Raw genomic sequence first — 20019 nt, 5'->3', positions numbered from 1 at the left:
GAGGCGGGCGGTGGGACGGCGGGACAGCAGAGCGGGAGCAGGAGCTGGGCTGCACAGAGAGATGGCAGACTGGAGGGATGAAGGCTGAAGACACTCAAGTCTTTGACAGAAGAGGGGCAGGTAGGGGTTTGGGGAGAGAAGATGGAGCCAGAGATGCCTTGGAGAGGATTAGTGACTTAAAATGTTAAAAGGACATCTTCATGGAGAAGCAAGGGTTTTATTGGTGTAACCACTCCAAGGCTTTCTAAGCAGGGACCAAAAGTGTTTAAACCTGGCCTTGTGGATTAGAGCCAGCGAGCAGACTCGCCACGCGGTTTGGACTGCTCTCTTTGGTGCTGCTGCCAGACACGCTATAGTGTGAGAAGAAAGGGAGGGAGCAGCAGGGTGTCGGGGCTGGGGGCTCAGGGAACAGACCAGACTCCCTTCAGGACCCGACTGTCTGCCTATTGCTAGTTATTAAATATCAGGAGAAAAAAAAAAAAGGAAAAAATGCACAACCACCCCGCAGCCACACCTGGGGAAGGAAATAGCGAAGGTGCAGATGGGGGGTGATAGCCCCTAGCCCCATTGCGCTTCGCTGGCCTCGGCAGACACCGTTCAGCTGGAAATGCCCACGAGCCGGCAGAGCAAAGGGAAGAGGAGCTGGGGAGGGGGAGAAGATGATGACAACGTTTTCCATATATGCAAATGCATCCGCACAAGATACCCAGAGGGAGACAAAACAAAGAGACCTCAAAGAGGCTGGCTCTGAGACCCGCACAAAGCCAGCTACCTCCGTACACCTATGGCGTCTGCACGTGAAGATCTGCACAATGCGAGATGCGATGCCGCCCTGAGGTTCCCCTCATCTGAGCACATATATCAGCCCAAAGACAGCCTGGCTGAGGAGCCCAGTAAAAGCTGCAAACACAAATGCCATAATCCCACGTCCTCCTACACAAACAGATGCACCTTAGGAGTTTGAAACTATTCCTGTCCATCAGCTTAGTCAGAGGAGAGAAAAGCTGTGATGCAAACCCGAAAGAGCCCTGCCTTGGTGCGGCAGAGGTAGTCCAGCTCCCCTGAGATTACTCCCGCAGCCCGATCCACCACCTGGACCTTTGTTTGGTTTCCATAAGAGGAAAGCTAAGAGATTTCTGGACATTGCTGTAAGCGACAAAACGAAAGTCACTTGTGCAAACATTTCTGCTTAAAGAAGGGAAGCTACTGCCAAGTAAGCAAATCTATGCTTTTTGTCCAAACAAGTGGTTGTGAGCAGTTTTATTGCCAGATTCCTCTGCCCCAATACACAGGGATAAGCACTCGACATACAGCGACATGTAGGGACTCGGGGACAGAGCTGTGGTTTTAATAGGGCAATGCAGACACCGAATGAAATAAAACCAGCTTAAAATCAGCTTGCCAGGGCTCAAGGCTGAGAAAAGCTATTTGACGGTGAAGAGAAACAAGGACACTCATGATTTTGCTCTCATTTCCATGCTGAAAATTTGGGCAGCTTTTACTGAACACAATTAAATCCTCACTTAGGATTTAACTCGGTGAAGCTGAGGGCAGACCTCAGTACAAGAACCATCTCTGGGCTCTTCCCCTCGACTTGCTCTGCGGAGGTCAGCAGGAGTTGTGAAAAAGTTGAGTGAAAAAGCAAGGGAATTCGTAGCTCCCAGCCAGCATGGCCATTTCAAAGCCCCCTCCAGCTTCGTCTCGGCTGCTCTTTCCTTCACCAGTGTTTTGCCGCTTTGCTCACAGAGCCTTGGCTGCACAGCAAAGTCAGTATCAGCCACAAAGACTCAAGGGTATTTGGGCATCTCCTTCCCTTTACCTCTAATGGGAGCTGAAGACCTCAGCAATCCTTCAACACACCTATTCCCTGCCTCTGGGGGCTGGTTATTCCTTTCCAATACCTCAAGGGTCCCAGTGTGCATTCCATACCAGATCCTTGGACAAAACCACACAAGACCCTCTGCTATTAACACCTGTTTGACCATTCTTTAAATGTTACCTTATTCTAAGTGCATTTCAAAGGCTCTTTTGCTCACCAGCACAGTTTAACACCCTGGGTTTCACAAGCAACAAGTGATAAAACTCCTCACCTGCTTGCACCACATAGGTAAGGTCACCTCTGGACTGTGACCTTAAATCTACACATGCTTTTTCCCTCAGACGTTGAGAGGTGTAAATCTCGACATCTCATTACACAGCTCTGCAGATCACTCAGAACAGATTGCCTCACAACATAACTTTTCAGCTGGTCGCTACCCATGAGCAGATGATTTTACATGACACTTATTCATGCAAATTGCAGAGGCTGTGGTCTGGTTACCCAGCAAGAGCGTAAAAAATTACAGTTTAGATGCATAAATGCTGGCACCATCATAGAAGGCACAATGAGACTGGAAACACATCCCTGGGTTTCAAATGCAGCGCAACATAACTTAGAGCGAGTCCTCATCAGATGGGGGTTTATCAGGAACATGTCGTCCCTGTCCCCCGCCCCCCGACAAATTACTCAGGGGAGGCAGGGAAGGGCACATGCAAGGCTGCAAGGGCTATGGAGAAATGAACTTCTCCTGCTGCATGTGCAGGAACCTGCCATGGGGAGAGCACACGCGACATTTTACGTCACTCACAAAGCCTACTCTGTCCAATAAAGTGGGGAAGTAAAACAAAGCATGAAATCCAGGCATAAATTAGCATCTCTCTAGTCTGGCTTTATTTGTGCTGCTGCTGCTGTGGATTAGCATCTAGCTGGCTGACAGGCTGATAGGCAGACAGAAACAGGGAGAAATAAAAAGAAAAAAAAAATCAGTGGGTGTCTTTTTTTTTCCCCTATGGTTCCTGGGATGTCTGCTGTCAAAGTGCAGACAGTGTTCATCCCTTTAGGATCAGAATTTTTCCATCTTCCTGGGAGAGCAATAGGCTCTGTAGGAAAGCAAATCCCCCTGAGATGTTTGTGCCTGCGCCCTGTGAAGCTGGCACCCGTTGTCTGACTGCAAGCCCAGTGCAAACCCATCACATCCTCAGCCCGCATGCCTCCGGCATCTGCAGTATCACTCCAGCAGCATTTACAGAGAGCCACATAGCCCTGGGAGCAGTTACAGTGTGGGCTGGGAGACCTTGAAGATGGCACCTCGTTGCAGGCGTGCATGGGGAGCAGACGCCCCGGGACTAGCTCTGGATGGTGTTCACCAGCGCTCGGGGCAGCTGCTTCCTTCACTGCTTGCAGCCATGGCTGGGTTTGGTACCTGATCCCAGATGACATGACTGGGATTTCATGCCGGCATCTCCTCTCAGTTTGTGTTAGAAATGTGTCACTGCCAGCTCCTCAGGCAGGAGGACCTGCAGAGAGCTTCCATCGGGCTGTCATGCAGCCTCCCTCTCCTCAGGGCTGCGTGGCAAAATGAGTGGTCGTCACCAGAGACGTCCCTTCTCCCCAGGCTCTGCGGCCTTGTACCCACCCGCCTTTTCCAAGCACAGCCACCAAGGGATAATGCTTAAAGAGGTGTCAGTCCTGATGGCCACCACCCCAGTCCATCCCAAACCAGACAGCCCTGCCAAAGGACATCTTGCTGCCCTAGCGACTTCAGGCAGCAGAGAGGAGCTAGGATGCTCAGGGAGGGTGACATCAATGTGGCACTCATGACCAAACTGGGGGAACAACAGCTGCAAACTTGACCATGTTCAAAACAAACTGCAAAACCCTTTCCACCCTCACTGAGACGTTCACGTCTTGGTTGGGCTCTCAGCTCACAGGGGATCTCTAGCCCCTTCCTGTCACTTAAGAAGCCAAACAGAGAGCTCAGTTGTTAGGCTATGGAAAGCAAATTTTCAGCCATTTTCAAAGGTGGCCTAGAAAACACAGACTAATTCTGCACAGCCATAAAGCGAGTCCCTCAGGAGCACAGCGCATGGTTTGAACACCCCAGTGTCCCTCTGCCTGCCAGTGTGACACTTACTGAGTGGGTCTGATCAGAGGACACAAGTCGGAAATTCCCCAGGATGTAGTGAATCCCTCCTCGGCAGAGCCCATGCAGCTCCCGGCTCCACAGCCAAGTGCACTGGCCCCGCTGAGCACTGGTCCCAGCAATCCCAGGCTGAACCCAACGGCTGGGCTCTGCCTCTGCAGGGGGAGCAGGCAAAGTCTTGCTTACAGCAGGCATCCGCGGCTGGCCCTGCATGCCCCATGCCCAAACAGGTCAGCACAGGCAGCCCTACCCCAAAGGAGGCAACAAGGGCACTTTGCAGGGCTCGGGAGACAGCCGCTGCTGGGAACAGCCGAAGCAGAGGGGATGTATGCCTGTCCCCTCAGCCAGGCCTCCCACAGTGTGCAAGGCCCAAAGCTGGAATTAGGCACACTGTCACCATCCTCATCCCACTGCACACAGCAAGACAGTCCCCTCCACATCCATTCACCCACAGAGATATCTATGGAAACATCCTGTGGTTTCAGTGGGATGGTTTCTTCTAGGGGCTAGGAAGGAAGGGAAGAAGGATGAAGATGGTGCAGAAACCTGAACCGTTGTTTCCCAGCACTCAGCCACGTTGCATGCTGTGGATTAGGTATTGGAGACCAGCCACTTCCTAACATATCCTCAAGCTCTTGCAACAATAGCAGGCACTCCTTTAACCTTTGGCATTTGGGGATGGAAGGAGGCACAAGTCAGCCATAGCCTACAGAAATGCAGTAAGCTGCAGAAAAGATCTTCCTTTGCAAGGGAACAGTCTCCTAATGGGCTCCCCAGCAGCACTTAGCTACGTGAAACATTTATTTCTTCCCCAAACTCTCAGCTTGCTCTGCTACATCACCCATCCACCTGATCACAAGCCAAATTAGTCCGATGGGTCCCAGCCTAGCACCCACTCATGAGCCCTCTGTATTTCTACCCTGCTCCTCAGTGCCACGCTATCAGGAAGCTGAGCCTGAGGATGGTGCAGGACCACAATGGATGGTGCAGGACCACAACTGCTTTAAATGCTTGTACAAGTCCAAACTCGTACATGCAGTTTGCCCTTCATTTTGGAGAGCTCCAGTACACTTCTGCATAAGATAGATTAAAACTTACACTGGTTACAGCATGTTCAGGCAAATGGCCACTGGGGCCAGGGCGATGCATAAGAAATGTATCGCAAATGGACTGAAGGAGCACATTCCCCTGAGACACTGGTCCAAGTGGCAACTTGGGACATGTCTACAGCAGTCTGGGGAGACCCTGCACGGTCCCATGAGGACACCACAGAGACAGCGTCTCCTCCTCTGGCTCTTAAGCAGAGTCTCCCACAGCGCTGCACACAGTACATGACCTCTCAGTTAAGGCAAGGACCAAATATATTTTAAAAGGCATTTTTTTTCCCCCAAATCCTGGCAGTTGGGAAGTCAAATGCTGTTTTGCAAGCTGTCCCCAGAGTGAGACAGACCTGCACATGTCCACAGGAAGCCTTGTCCCCACTGCCTCCATCAGCATGTACAGATGTTCATCCCTCATTTGGTCTCTTATAGAATAGGGTGCCAGGGACCAACATCACCAATTATTACCTTCCAGAGGCTGAAGGACACATCACAGATTTCTGCTTCTAAGTTTCTCTGTGCCCAGGGACCATATGACTGTGGCTGGGACCACTCCTGAGAATCATCAGTGCAGCTAGTGGCTTAAACGGGACCCAAGCCAGTCACTATCCAACCCGATGTTCATGATACTTTGAGTTGTCAGGCTCTTTCCCTCTCTGTTCAGTGTTACACAGCATCCTAGACTGTAAGCCTTGAGCTTTGAATACTAGGAGTCTGAATCCCCAAAATTGCTAAGCCTGACTCCAAAAAAAACCCAAGTATTTGGAGGGATTTCTTTCAGACTGGTAATACCTAAACCCTAAGAGATCTTTGACTTGTTTCCAGAGTTTTCCCTGCAATGATGATGTCCCTAAATACATTCCTTGTTAGCATCATTTTATTACTTCTAATTGAGAACGAAGACTTTCAAACAGCCCTTGATTACAGTTGCTGCGGGTTCGCAACAGACACTCCAAATCCCAGGCTTTGCACTAAAAAACCCTGTGAATCATTCTGGTCCAGCCTTGCCAGCTGCTCTTCTACCCAAAAGGCACCTGCCCTTGAGAGCAGGACAGTAGAAGGGAGGAAAGCTGGGAAACAGCCATTTCTGAGACTATGAATTAAATCAGGAGGAACAGCCCCAAAAGCCTCTCCTAGCTTTGGTCACCAGTAGCAGTTACTTGTGCAGCTCTCACCAAATTTGTCCAAGTGAGAGTCAGAGGAAGAGACACATTGCTCCTGCCTTGCTAGATTTTCCGCCAAGCTTGTCAGCACGGCATGTTCAGCCGTGGCTGCCCAGCATGTGCAAACCTGGCCTGACACGCTCTCCTTTGCGTGGCTTTCTGGACACTTCCCTCTGCCCTCGCTAAATCACAAAGCCAGCAACATCACTTGCAAGGTGTGTGCCACGCCAGAGGCAACGAAAGCGTGCTCCTCACAGCTTCCCGGCCCCAGGCCTTCTGCCAACGCCGTCCCAACATGGGGCATGCAGGCAAAAGAGCTGCTGGAGGAATCCATGCCAAGCGGTGCTGAGCACGACCTTTCTGCTTTACAATGGTAACCTGAATCCTAAATACTGGATTTCTAGGCATGCATTAAAGCCATGAGACAATGGAGACGGCGAGGCTGGGGCTGGCTGCAAGCCAGCTCTGTGCCGGCCTCGCCAGCGCCCGATGTTTCCCATTTCCTTCTTTTTTTCACCCTGGCAGATTCGCAAAGTCCCCCTAAGCCAGGAGGCAGGTGCACGCACAAGCTCACCCGTGACTTGGGGACTGTGCATGACTTCCCCATGGAAGGTGGTTACCCAGGAAGACCTGGAGAGGTGATTGTCTTCCTCTCTCACTTGCTCTTTCACACAAGCATTCCTTCTCCTTTAATTGGTTTCATTCATGGCGTCCCTTCACTAAATATAATTATGCCAGGCTCTCTCCATCTGTCTGCGTTGTTCACAAACCGCTCTCAGTGTTTTTATTTTCAATCTTTATTTCTGCATTAATCCCCTCTCTGCAGCTCACACGCACAACAATGTCCAGGACCTCCTGTGGACATACAGGCACCAAATGAAGAGCAGGATTTGTCCCTGGGTCTCTCCTGGCTGGAGGACATTTTTTCAGGGGGAAAGCCCCATAACTCAGTTGCTCTCTCTCCTCCATCTCTCAACGATACCTGCACAAGCCGGTCCTTTTGCAGGCACTCAAGAGCTGTCTGGGAGCCCAGGCAAGGGGAGACAGCTTGATTTTGTCTGCACCCACAGACACAGAGGTATCTCTGCCCTGTCTGCCCAAGCCCAGTACATAAAGGTAGCAAGGAGATGTCTGCTCAAGCTGACATGGACCACTTTTCACATGAAGACAGCATTCAATCCCACCCAAAGTAACATACGAATTTTCCTACCCCAGGAATGCAGATGGGGTGAAGGCAGCTGAGCACAGGGATTAACAAACCTCAGCTCTGCAAGGGCAGCTCATAGCTGCATGGCTTGGGTTGCAAAGTGCCCAACACACTCAGAAGCATTTCTTCCCTTGTGGTACACTACCCAAGGTCATTACTCCTTCCTCAGCCAGGGTAGGTAGATCTTGGGGGAAAACACAATGCTAAAGGAGCTGTTGGTTTGCCGAGAGACCAAAGCCAGCGACACAGACCCTGGGCAACCAGGCACCATCTGGTGACCGCCGGCTCCCGACACAATAGCCCACGTTGGCATGTTTATGATAGAGACCAGAGGCAGATTCCCATTATCCCCATCAGATCCTGTGATGTGGTTTCAGGAGAAGGACCACAAGAAGCAGATGGGATGGCAGAAGAGAAAAGAACGCAGTGAGACAGACAGACAGGAGAGATTTATATGAAGCTAAAGTACATACCCATAAACATGGGATAAGTAAATAGCATGTAAGTATGAAATTAAATGCGGGGAATCCATGGCATCCAGTAATCAGTCAAATATCTCCTTCACCTCTTTTTCCGTTTATCATCGGCATTTTAAAATGAGATATTTATGCCAATAAGTAACCCAGTTGTATATTGTAACCCTGCAAATATTGGCTGGGATCTGAGAGATTCGTCCCCACAGACAATTCATTTTTACAGTTATTTTTGGGCTCCCAGCTTTCGTGGAACACCGGCTCTCTGTGTTGGATTTTATGCCCCTGAAATGTATTTACAATGCATGGCATCTGTATTGTGCATTACACACTTAAATCATCGCTTTTCATTCATTGCTTATAAAAAAAAATATTGCAATATCCTGAAGCTCCAAATACTCAAATTCAAAATATTACTGCTGCGTTTTCAGGGTAATACTATAAAATAATGTTGTGGTTTTAGACAAAGGAGGGAAAATTGATCATGAGGAACATGGATTCCCAAGACCTGTGAAGAAGGGGAGTTTGGATTTCACACCACGATAAATGAAAAAAAAAAAAAAATAAAAGCTGAAAACCCCACAAAGGTTTATTTTCTAAACAAGAACATAGAAACATTTTGTCACTTAAACAAAGGGAGGGGGGCGGGGGAGGCTCCGCATCCCTGGCTTGCTCTCTGAAACGGACAAATACTATCAGAAACAAAAAGCATGGCATAGTTAGCAGGAGCAGAGCTCAGCGCTTTAGATTTAATGATATGTATTTAAGTTCCTTTTAGGGGAAGCCTTCTGCAATCATTGGGGGGAAAAAAAAAATAATCATGGTTTTAAAGGCTTCTGTCATTGTTGCCTACGAGTCTAAGAGAAAGGCGCTTTCTTTGTCATCCGGGGGTTTATGGAAACACCTTAATGTGTCCTTTTCATAGGTGAAGCAAGGCGCACAAAGCAGCCGCGTGCCAACGCGTTCCCCCCCGCCACCGGCAAAATAAATAAATGGAGGAACGCGGGGACGGTGGCCGTCGTAATCCCCCGGCAAAGCAGCAGCGAGGATGGTCTGGCGGGGTAAATATCGCATGTCTCCTGCCAAACCCCGCGTGGGCTATTGTCCCGCCACCCCTTTTAGATGTCATTAAGGATTTTTCGCATACAACCAAACGAGCAAAGGGGACAAACACGCTCGCTCCTTCCCCACCAGTTGGAGAAGCCATGATGAGGCGGCTGGGAGTCGGCGCAGGGAAAACACAGGGCAAATTAGGAAATATGTTAATTCAATTAATATCACAGAGGGGCTCGCGGGCGGGGGGGGGAGGTGTGCGCGCAGATTTTCCGCCCGAGGAAGGAGGTGGCAGAGAAAGAACTGGGGCATGCCAGCTCCCGTTATTGTTCTGCCTTCATCGGTAATTAGCAAGATAAGGAGGGGATGGCGTGAGGGAGGCAGCGTGGCGAGGACGAGGCAGCGCTGCACCCCACCTCATGCCCATGCGGCCATCTTACAGGCGCCGCTCGCCTCCTGCAAAATGGCTGCCAGGGCCCACGCTGCCTCAGGCCCGCGGCCGACCTGCCCCGGCGGGCTCCCCTCCGCCCAGCCCGAAGCGGCTGGCACCCGGCAGCTGGGAGCAGCAGCAGCCATCTGGGAAAGGGGGGCTCTGAGAGTGAGGGAGTCGCCATGGCGGGACAGAGTGCGCTCAAGGCCTGGCGAGTGGCCATCTTAGCCCTGGCCTCGCTCACAGTGCCAAGGCATCGGGTGCGTAGCGCTCCCACAGCTTTTACCCCGGGCCTCCTGACTGGAAAATCACAATGCATGTCTCCTTCATGAGGAAACACAAGTTGCCCAGGGCTACAGAGGCGTCTGCACCCTCGCCTTGGCTTTCCCCTCAGATGCAAGCAGTGCAGGAGCAAAGGCAGGGTTAGCCCCATGCAAGCAGCCACTTTCAGGGCACAGCTGCCTGCCTGAATATGTCCCGATGAGTCCCATAAGATGCCGGGCACTGGGCTCGGTTCTGACCCTGGAAGATGCGGTCTGAACAGTAGAGCAATACAGGCTGGCAGTCCACAAGCTATGAGGGAAAACATCACCTGCCCGGCCGTCAGATAGCAAGTTATGGGCAAATTCTGCCTTTCTCCTGGCCGAAACAAAATAAATCCCAAACCAAAACTGCAGAGACACCAGTAAAAAAGACGCAAGCTTCCTAAATCTTAGTTTAACGCACATTTAAAACAAGATCAGTTAGAAAATGAAAAGACATGGTTACACAGACAACACGGACAAAGCTACACCTGCATTTCCCACTCCACAGGAGCTTTACAGTGGAAACATCAGTGTTGTTCAGTTCTCCAAATGACCAATACCAAATACCAACCAAGGAACCCTCATCCATGGTCCAGTGCTATCCTCAGGACAGCTACAGCGATTACTGACATTAAAGCAGTACTTGGGAAGAGTTTCACATGTCTTTAGTGATGATGGGGCTATTTCACACGGTGCGATAGGCACACGAAGCACATTGAAAATTCGGCATCTGCTCCAGTACTCTGCGGAGAACCAGAGCACGAGGATGATTGCAACCGCACACAGACAGGGCCGTGTTATACATCTTGGTTAGACAGTGAAACATAAGGGATGGCAGGCTAGCTGCTCCACTCCGGAGTTGTCTACACGGAAAACCACACCATTATAATGACAGCACTATAGGTCAACTGCGACTGCTCCTCGCCACGCTGGTGCACATCTCCATTCTTCAACTGGCTTTCTCCAGTTTAGCTTAAACTGCTTCCAGCATGACATAACCAGTACACAGGAGAGTCCTGCCTTCTGCTAAAGTAAATATCCACGGAGGTTGTATAGCTCCTTGCTTTAAAATCCGCCCCCCAACCGTACGTCTGTAGCTAGACCTGCCCTTCGGCTAACCTTTCTGTACTCCACACACTTCTGGGCTGTTCACAGTGCCCGTGAAACACTATTACACCCTGCTTCCCTTGGGTGCTAATCCTGCTTGTCAACCCAAAGGCAGAAGCAGACGGTGGCTTGGCATTTTGATTACGTTGTGATCTGTTTGAACCTTCCAGACTCTTTTGATGTCTGTGCAAATTTGAAAGGGGAAGCCTTCATCCTCCACAATGAAACTCTGCTATCGCACGGTGAAACATCTCGGGACTCCTATGTCCATAGCCATTGCTGGATTTGAAGTGGGGAGGGGAGTTACAGCTCCTCCAGGAAGAGTCTGAATTTCAGACTAACCAGTTCTGGCCCTCAGCAGAGAACACCATGGGGACAGCGTATTGCTCTTCAAACAAATGCGTGCATAGGGGAGTGTGTGCATGCACAGAGACACCATATTTATACAAATAGATGCATTCATAGGAAAATGCAAATAGCATCCTTTTCCGTCCCAGGCTCCCTTAGAGCTCCTGACATCCCAAGGTTTCAGAGGAGTACAACTGAGCTTCAGATCAAACATTAGCCCTGCAGGGGTTCCCTCAGGGAAGCAGCCGTGAACCGGGGTCTTTTCCCCGCTTCCATGCGAGGTTTCCCGACCTGGCCTTCCTTGGGTGCTCTGTTCTGACACGCGTACAACACACACGCGTGCATGCAGAGCCTTGCTAAAAGGCGCTCTGGGAATTGAGCTCTGTTTCCTCCTTCTTCTAAATCAATTGTCAGAAACCAGCTTTTGTTTTATTTTTAACAAAGCGACAGAAATAATCTCCACGCACAGCCCTTGCCACTCCCACGGCCCTGTCCTTTGGCACAACAAGCTGCCCAGGGCCCCCCGAGGACATGGGCACGGGAAGACAGCAGGGTAAGAAAGATTGGGAGAGGCTACTTTCAGGTGCACAGAAATCCTCTCCTCCTCTCGAGCCCATTACTTGGCAGGGCAGTTAGGCAGTGGGATGGGAAGGGGGCTGGATGGCGGGTAAGGCACTCCCAACCTCCCCAACCCAGTCTCCAGCTGGCCTCTTCATCCCCAGCCCACTGAGGTGCCCACTTTCGACCTGCGTTTTACCTTGTGCTTCGCAAATCACAGTTTCTCTCTCTGTCCGGTACCAGCAAGAGGTGACCTCCACAGCACCATTGCAGCAATCAATGGGCTGACATGCAACTTGTGACAGCCCAAGCTCTGCCTGCCTGTGGCGCATCCCTCTCTCCAGCCTAGCCAAGGACCTGTCCCTCCTCCTTCTCCTCTTCCCATCCCACTCGCCTGGGTCCAGGACTCAGACATACGGAGACATTTCTTGATGAAACCTATCAGTGAGTGAGTGGCAGCTGAGCAGGTACCGAGCAAGACGCCGGGCCAGACAGCAGCCAGGGGGGAAGGCAGCGGGTGGAGGGAACGTGCCTCGGGAGGAATACTCACAAAGGGCTGCTTTCATTAATAAAACATTCCCCCCTCAGTCGCCTTTTGATTTGGGTGTAAGAATTAACCCCATCTGCCCAACAGCACGCTACCTACCAAGCCATATCTGCTGAGGAAGGCCATCTGACGTGTCCGCTCGATTGCTACGCTTCTCCCTGCCCGTGGCTCCTCGGCTCTCCAGACCCCCGCCAAACAGCTCACCAGCCTCGCTGGGTCTGCCCTATTGAAGAGATCCTCTTCCCACAACATAGATTAAACCCAGTGAAATAGGCTTAGTGAAAATACCATTTCACTATTAATGCCCCCCCCGCCGCCTTCACACTCTCTCACACCCAGAAAGATTATAACAAATCCCGGTCACCTTTTGCCCCTGCTAACTACTGCTCCAGCCTCTGCACTGCATGCCTTCTACTGCGAGCAGAGAGCCGGCCACAGGGTAGTACTCCTATATATATACACACACACACACATATATCTAGTCAGCACTGGAGATGTTCAGTTGCAGAACACAGATCTCCCTGCACGGTATCTCGCCTCGTCGCGACACCCCAACAGTCCCTCTCCGCCGTAATTGCAACGCCTGGTCCTTGGGCATCAGCAGAAAGTTGCAGTAAAACCTGTGTTGGTTTAAGCACGATCTGTCCGTTCAAAATTAGTGGGGGGGTTGCTTTTACATCACTGAGACATTTCTATTCTCTTTCTGTTTCAAGTAAAACCGAGATGCAGAGATGCCTTCGAACAGACAGCCCCTTCATTTTTCCAGAGGTGTGTTTTAATGAGTGACTCGCCTTCCAAAAAGGGGCCGGCGGAGGGGAAGGACGGCAGATTCTCCACACAAATTCAATAGCTGGTAGGTTGCCATGGGCTAAAGCATTTCTTTGCACACATGAAGGGAAGGGACTCCAGAGCACTATGGGTTTTGCCTCCCATGAGTTATAGCTCTACCCTTCAAGAGCGGAATAAATGCTTTATCCCATCGCAGCCTGCGATGTATTCTACATAGATGGATTGATTTCCCCTATTGTTCTTAATAAATCCTGGCGCATGAAGAAACTCACTGCACAGCCATTTTTCCTGCCTTGTTCTACCTTGCAGAAGTAATAAGGGTCAGATGTGACTGCAGTGGGAAGCAAAGGCTGTATGCGAGGCGGTACTTTGCTGGATGCAATGGGTGTGCTCGCAGGGGCTCAGTGGGTGCAGACAAGCAACACCCTTTTCTCTGTTTATTCTTCTTTCTAGCCTAAGCTGAGGAAAAGGGGAATCATGGCTGGGTACTGTGCCATCGGCGTGGCTCTGATGGGAGCAGCTGCTCCACAAGCTGAGCCTGCCCAAGCCCCACTGCTTTGTGCAGGGACAGGCAAGGCTCTGGCTCTCTCCGACAAGAGCTCTCACAATGTCTGGAAAATACAGCCCTGCACGGCTGTAGAGCCCTGCACGGCTGTAGAGCCTTCCCGGCACACCCTGCTCCCTGCTGTGCCCAGTCCAGCAGACCTGCCCTTGCCTGTGTCGCAGCTGAGAGGAGCCGGCACCGCCAGCCCACGGGCTCCTCCAGTTTTTAAAAAACAACAAAAAAAAACCAAAATGCCAAACCAACTCCCTTCTCAATGACTCCCAGCTCCACAATTCAGACCCCCAGGTTGTTGCTGAAAGGCTCTCTCCCTCCGTAGGCTCACCCTCAAAAGCCTGAGACCGTGCCTTTTGTACTCAAAAGCTTGACACCCATCCTCTTTCCCTGCTCCAGGAGGGTGTTTGCTGGCCACAGCTTTGCTGGTGCCCAGCAAGGAGGCACTGCTGGGCTCCAGGAAGCAGGTGGCTTTGCATGAACCTGCCTTGGCCACCTGCCTCCAGCTCTGTCCAGGCTCCCTGGATTATCGCTGCTGGTCTTCTCTAGCAGCGGCTAACAACTGGCCCCATTTCAAAAGCCTGGCTGGGAAAATTGGCTGCAGGAGGGAGGGAGGGAGGGATCAGGTAAAAGAGTTGGTCTCCCATGCATGAATTGGACTCGATCCTTCAGCAGTTCTCCCGGAGACTCACCTCTCCTTGCTCAGGTGGAGACGTCCCAGCCCTTCCCAAGGCATCCCACTCCGTGAACTCGCAGTCATGTCTGATTAAGGAAAAGAGAATTTGTCTCAATTAGAAAGAGGCTCCCATATGTGTGGACTGATGTCAAGTAATTACCAAATGTCACTCACAGCTGGAAAAGAGACCTTAAATTTGGGACTATTGCAAACTCTCACACACAATCGCGAGTGAGTTACAGACCTTGGCATGCTTCAGCGCATACCTAGTGTGGATGCTTTCAAGCCCATCCCCTCGGCTGAAATACACCCAGCCCCGTAAAATACAGTCAGACACGACCCCGTTCTCTAATAAGGAAATAAAGCTGAGCGGACCTGCGTTGCCAGAGCCCAGAGAGCAACACTGTCTCTTTAATTTTCTCCCTGGCTATCTCATCCTTTGCACAAACTCTTTCCTCCCCGTGGCTTCTTCCAGCCTGGTGGGCAAAGTGGGAAAACATCATTAGGGAGGAAAAATAATTTAGTTTGTTAATCAGTATCCAGTGGTGGGAAACAAGAAAGACAGAGAGCAGGGCTGGCGGTTAGGGCTTAGGAAGGGCCAGCACAAAGCCCACCATTCATGACATCTGGGGCTGGGATTCTCATTGAATTAAACAGACACAAAGAGCAGAGGCATTTCATGCTCTCTTCACAAGAATTATCATATCTCCCTGGCACTAGGAAACCTTCAGCATGGGAGAGGGGGAGAGAGAGAGAGAGAAAGAAGGGGAAAGCGGGCAGGCTGGGTAGAAATATGGGGCAGGGTAGAGGAGGCTTTGTTCCAGGGTTGGATTTATGGATGGGATGCGGCGCGTTTCTTTGCGGGGAGAGACAGGGCCCTGGCGCGCTGGGTCTAATAAGAATCAGCAAATGTGAAACAGGGGGCCCCTGTGTACCATGAAGCAGGGAAACCCGCGTTTGACAAGCCAACAGAATAACCGCTCGCATCTCAAGGCTGCGGAAGGATGCTGACGTTCGTACGAGATGTGTCGTCTTGTGTGTGTGTCAGCGAGGAGGGGGGAGAAGGGGTGCGGCGAGGAGTATAAACAAGAGACCAGGCAGCATCGTTCAGTCATGAAAATTAATTAGCTAATGTGCAAACCATGGCTGCCTCTTCCCACTGCCCTGCAAGCACTCCCCATAAAGCGATGGTGTGTGCAGAGCCTGTGACTGGGAATGACAGGGGCAGATTAGGCAGCTCCTTGGGACACAAGCCTGGCAGCAAGAAACCCACAGCCTGTGCAAAAAAAGTGAGGAGGGGACAATTAGGGTCCTTGGGGAACGGGCAGAGCCCAGAGGCCAGGAGAGAGAAAAACAAGAGAGAGCGGGCACTAAGCTGAGACCGGGCATTGTGTGGCTGCAGTAGCAGAAATTGGGGTGGATGTGAAAAAACAGGCATTAACGGGATCTGCTAGAGAGCAAAATCATTTTGGGTTTAGACCACAAGCTGTCTGGGACAGGACCTGTCATCTCCTGCAGGCTCACACCGCGGAGGCAGGTCCTACTTGGTCTCTGGGCATCACCAGCAGATTTGCTTTAAATACGAATTGCTGTGACCAAGACCTGTGAGCTGCTGGGAGCCTCCCTACAGCATTACCTGCGGGAAGAGGGGACAGATCTCTGACCTCACGTCCCAGAGTAATTTGACCCCATGCACTGGTGCCACAAGCGGATATTGCTACCCGGTGATGAAGACGAGACACTCCTGACCGACTTCATGTGCCCCATCCCTGTGCTTTCAGATCTCGCTGCAATATCATGGTTATTCTTTGCAGGGAGTAACCACAGGAGAATGAGGGTGCAGGTGGCAACTACCCAGGGGAAAAGGGCACAAAAAGGGAATAAGGAGATGCAGAAAGCAATTGGTAGGGAAAAAAAATAAAGAGAGAACCCTCTTCGACATGGGATGTGCATGGACAACAAGGAACGCACTGGAAACAAAGGGATGTAAGGAGAAAGGAGAGGCTGGGATGGGCATCTCGGCAGACATGTAGGTAAAAGTTGAAAAGGAAGCACTAATTAGCACCCAGACCATCACTTTCCATTAATAGCTTGTCACCATTTCCTTGATGTTGCTGAGAGCAGGAAAGTTGGTATGTGTGATGCTTACCTGTCTCTATCTCATTAACAGAAGTCAGGGTGAGAACAGACGTTTATTGCCTGCATCCAGACAGACAGGCCCTTTGCTGAACTGAGATGCAGGAGAGAGGGGGAAAGTTATGAAAAAGATGCTTGTGAAACACAAGCCCATCCCCACATGATGGAAACCCAAACCTAGGACATTTAGGTACCTGTGGCGACGCAGGAACAGCCCCAAGCAAGTATCAGGCTACAGGAGTCCACAAGGCAAAAATGCTAGGTTGAATAATTATAATCCAGGGCAAATACACTGCTGGTGGGAGGAAAATGCTCTGGTATCATCACAAGGTATGTGCAAGGGGCCGTGACTCGATTACACCCAGGCAAGTAAAACAAAAGACTGTTTACTTCCCCAGGCAAATTTGCTCAACCAGAGTCCACTCTGCTAGAAAACAGACAGCCAAATGTCTTACCGCAAGCCAGAATGGAGAAACCCCTCAGTAAACAAAGAAAAAGGAGAAAAAAAAAAAAAGAAAAGAAGACATTTCAAGCAAAGATAAATCTGCATTGCATGTAATCACCTCTGAAGTAATTCTTCCAGCAGTTAAAAAAAGAGATTAGATCTCCCATGTAATACACAAAGGCCTCTCCCTTCCCTCCAACACGTGCAACGGCTCCTGTTAGCGACACTGGAAAGAGGGAGTGCGCAAGGCAAGGCAAGGCAAGGACGCCAGGCAGCAAGGAGCTGCGAGCTGGTAGCACACGTCTGCTGGTGCGATGACGGGAGCGTGCCTGCGCGTGCACATTCCTAGGGACACCTTCACTTTCACAAACATACAAATTCACTACGCAAACTGAAGGTTCTTCAAGAGCAGGTGCCCAAACCTCCCCAGGAGCAAATGAGGCAAAGGCAAAGAAAACATCAAGGCTGGGGCTGAAGGAACAAAGGCTTCCCCCTCTCAGCTTGGAGACATCTTCTTGGCCATTTAGCTCAGATCAAGTGTAGGCTCTGTTGACTCCCCCACCCATTCAAACGAGCGCTTTCAATAGTCTGATAGGTCTTTTCTGCTCCACAGCTTCTCTACCCCTGTATTTGCCGTCCCTGACCAATGTAGTTAATGCCACCTGCAGAAATACTGCCCTGAAGAGCCCTCGTTCAGATTGCGTGGTCAAGCACTTCGAAGTTAGGAAGTCTCCAATTTATGGCTCTCCGCGCAACCTTAATTCCACCTCGCTGTGCAGCCGCCCCGGCCAGGGAAAGAGGGAGCGAGCTAAAAATAGGCTTTGACCGTGTCATTACAGCCTCGTAAGGGCACGGGCAGGGAGAGGCTGAATTAACGTCTCGTGGTCAAAGTGAATCGGGTACCCCCTGACTTGCCAGCGCTTGCTTTGGTGCCTTCAACCATGTACATTTTTAATATACAGAAATCACGTGCATTCTAAACATACAGAAAAATGCATTATTTATAGCTAATAAATAATAGATTGTTTATATAAGCAAAAAGAAAAACAATTGTAGGCAAGTGTAACAAATTCCCCTCCCTCCACCCCGCACCCATCCCTGCCTTCGTCCTGCGCGGGCAGAGCGATTTCAAGCCCCGAGCCTCGGCACAGATTTCTGCCACTATGAAATACAGGACTAATGTTATCTGGCAGCGGCAGAAGGCTGCTCTCCCGGGGCCGGCGGGGAAATGGGACCACTGGGGCTGGCATTGCCCAGGCCAATGCACCCACACGCCCCTACATTTTTTCCTCCTGGCGCCAGGACCCGGAGGACTTTGCTCCCAGGAGATGGGGCGATGCTGGAAGAATATGAGCTAGAAGGGGGTTGTGGAGTTGGCCGTAACTGTCCTCCCACCTTCCCCAGCTGGTCCAGAGCTCTGCAATACAGTGGTGGGAGTCCAGGGCTTCACCCTGCTCGTGGTCTGCTATTATTATTCCAGGGAAATAATAAATTTTATTTTTTTTCCCCCCTCAAGAGGCAACCGAAGGGAAATCGTAATTCCAAACAATTCATAATTCAGTTAAACCTGAAAGGAATTTAAGGGACAAAGAATAGGCATTTCTCAAGCCGAAGAGCTTCCCCCCGGCCGAATTTCAAGGGCCCGCAGCAAACAATGGGAGTGTCAGAGGTGCTCAAAAAGAAAAAAAAAGTTCAAGAATCTTTACAATAAAAAGTGTTAGGCAACACAGAGGTCAGAGCCAGCTCCTCCTATAATAAATAGCATGACTATCCTACATTAACTATAGGAGACATTTTAATGCAGTGCCTTGGCTTCGTGCTAATTATACTTTTTCACCATATTTTGAACCTAAGAAAAAATGTCATCAGTTAATTATAACAGATGAGGGAGTGTGAAGACTTCCTCAATAAATAATGCCTTGATATCTCATATCCAACAAGCTGCGCGCACTGCTCTGAAGGTGCCCAGAAATATGTCCTCTCAGGAAATATATCAAGAAATGATGGTCCCATAAGCTGGCTTTGTTTCCAAGCCTTGATTTTCAGCCCAATAATTAAGTGATTTTTATGGATCGGGGAGAGTAAAGGTCGTGGGACTGCTGGAATCATGCCAGAGAGAGTCAGTGTTTAAAAATAAATAAATTTCCAAATCAAAATGAGATACGAGAGACCTCAGCAAATTCCCCCCACGGCTGCACACACGAACACACAGAAGCGGTTTGGTTTCTGGACCCAGGTCCCACCCTTCCTTCGCTCTCGGCACGTCCACAGGAGTCTGGCGTGCACAGAAAAAGCTCGGTTTTAATAAAACCAGGCCACTGCCGCCAGCAGGCCAGTGGGAGCCAGCCACCGCCATCCACCTGCCCAGAGGAGCAGGGACCTGGTCTCCCTGCCGCCGTGCCACCCTGCCAAGGCCCATGGGCGCCCGGGTCCTTACTACCGTTCCTCAACTAAACCATCTTTCTTTCAGCTCCCTTCCCCACCCGGCACCCCTCACTTCCCCCTCTGAAGAGCCAGGATTTGGCGTGGGAAAGATGTCTTTGGGCTTTTCACAAATCCAGTATCCCCTTGAACCAAAACCAATTAGCCTGGCCCAAGGTCCTGCCATTGAAGGACTGTCCCTTCTTTTCAAACCCCCGCGGGCTCAATTGCTCTAAGGAGCCTGGATGTGAATGAGCAAAGCCCACTTAAAGTGGTACTTAAGGCCAGACCAGGGTGAAGGAAAAGAGAAAGCCTCTATAGGAACAGCAAGCCGAGTTTCCAAGAGACAGCTAACTGCCGGAGATTGTGTTCTTTTGCTCCCCCTCCCCATTTTCTTTTTTGTACCCCCACTCCTCAACTTTCGAGGCAAACGCTCCTAACCAAACCTGAGCCCCTGAATAAATATTAGACGGCACCTGAAAACGCGAAAGCCAGAGCCCCATCCTGACTCTTTGAGGATGCCGGGAGCCCGGCCGCAGGCAGCGTGATGGCTCAGCCTCCTGCCAGCACAAGCTCTGGTCCCGAGATGGTGCTTTTGCAGCTGGGCTCTTGGCAAGCGCCTTCCCCAGGTGATCAGACTCATGGGCACGAAACGCTGAAATCTTCCACCTGGAAAGGGCGACTCCTGGCATCACGTGGTGGGAAAGCTAGCGCGGGCAGCCACGCAGCCATCTTACACTCGC

At 50.7% G+C, this 20019-nt stretch overlaps 1 protein-coding gene across 7 annotated transcripts in view; it reads right to left on the bottom strand.

The window, feature by feature from the left end:
- Positions 1-20019, bottom strand: part of LOC147599228 (uncharacterized) — a 41539-nt gene that overhangs the window by 11482 nt on the left and 10038 nt on the right. For 3 of the 7 annotated variants that reach the window (XM_086757296.1, XM_086757294.1, XM_086757297.1), the window contains exon 2: positions 14291-14360. The exons of 2 other annotated variants lie outside the window; for them this stretch is intronic. In XM_086757296.1, the coding sequence (XP_086613422.1) occupies positions 14291-14360 (70 nt within the window). Of the gene's footprint in view, positions 1-12352; positions 12493-14290; positions 14361-20019 lie in introns of all 7 variants that reach the window. 2 more of the 7 variants (XR_015259892.1, XR_015259889.1) reach the window with 1 other exon arrangement.

Source organism: Chlamydotis macqueenii, chromosome 12 (assembly GCF_036417535.1).
Source record: "Chlamydotis macqueenii isolate bChlMac1 chromosome 12, bChlMac1.mat, whole genome shotgun sequence".
Lineage (NCBI taxonomy): Eukaryota > Metazoa > Chordata > Aves > Otidiformes > Otididae > Chlamydotis > Chlamydotis macqueenii.
The sequence above is the reverse complement of the archived record's forward strand: the minus strand, read 5'-3'. Positions and strand labels throughout refer to the sequence as shown.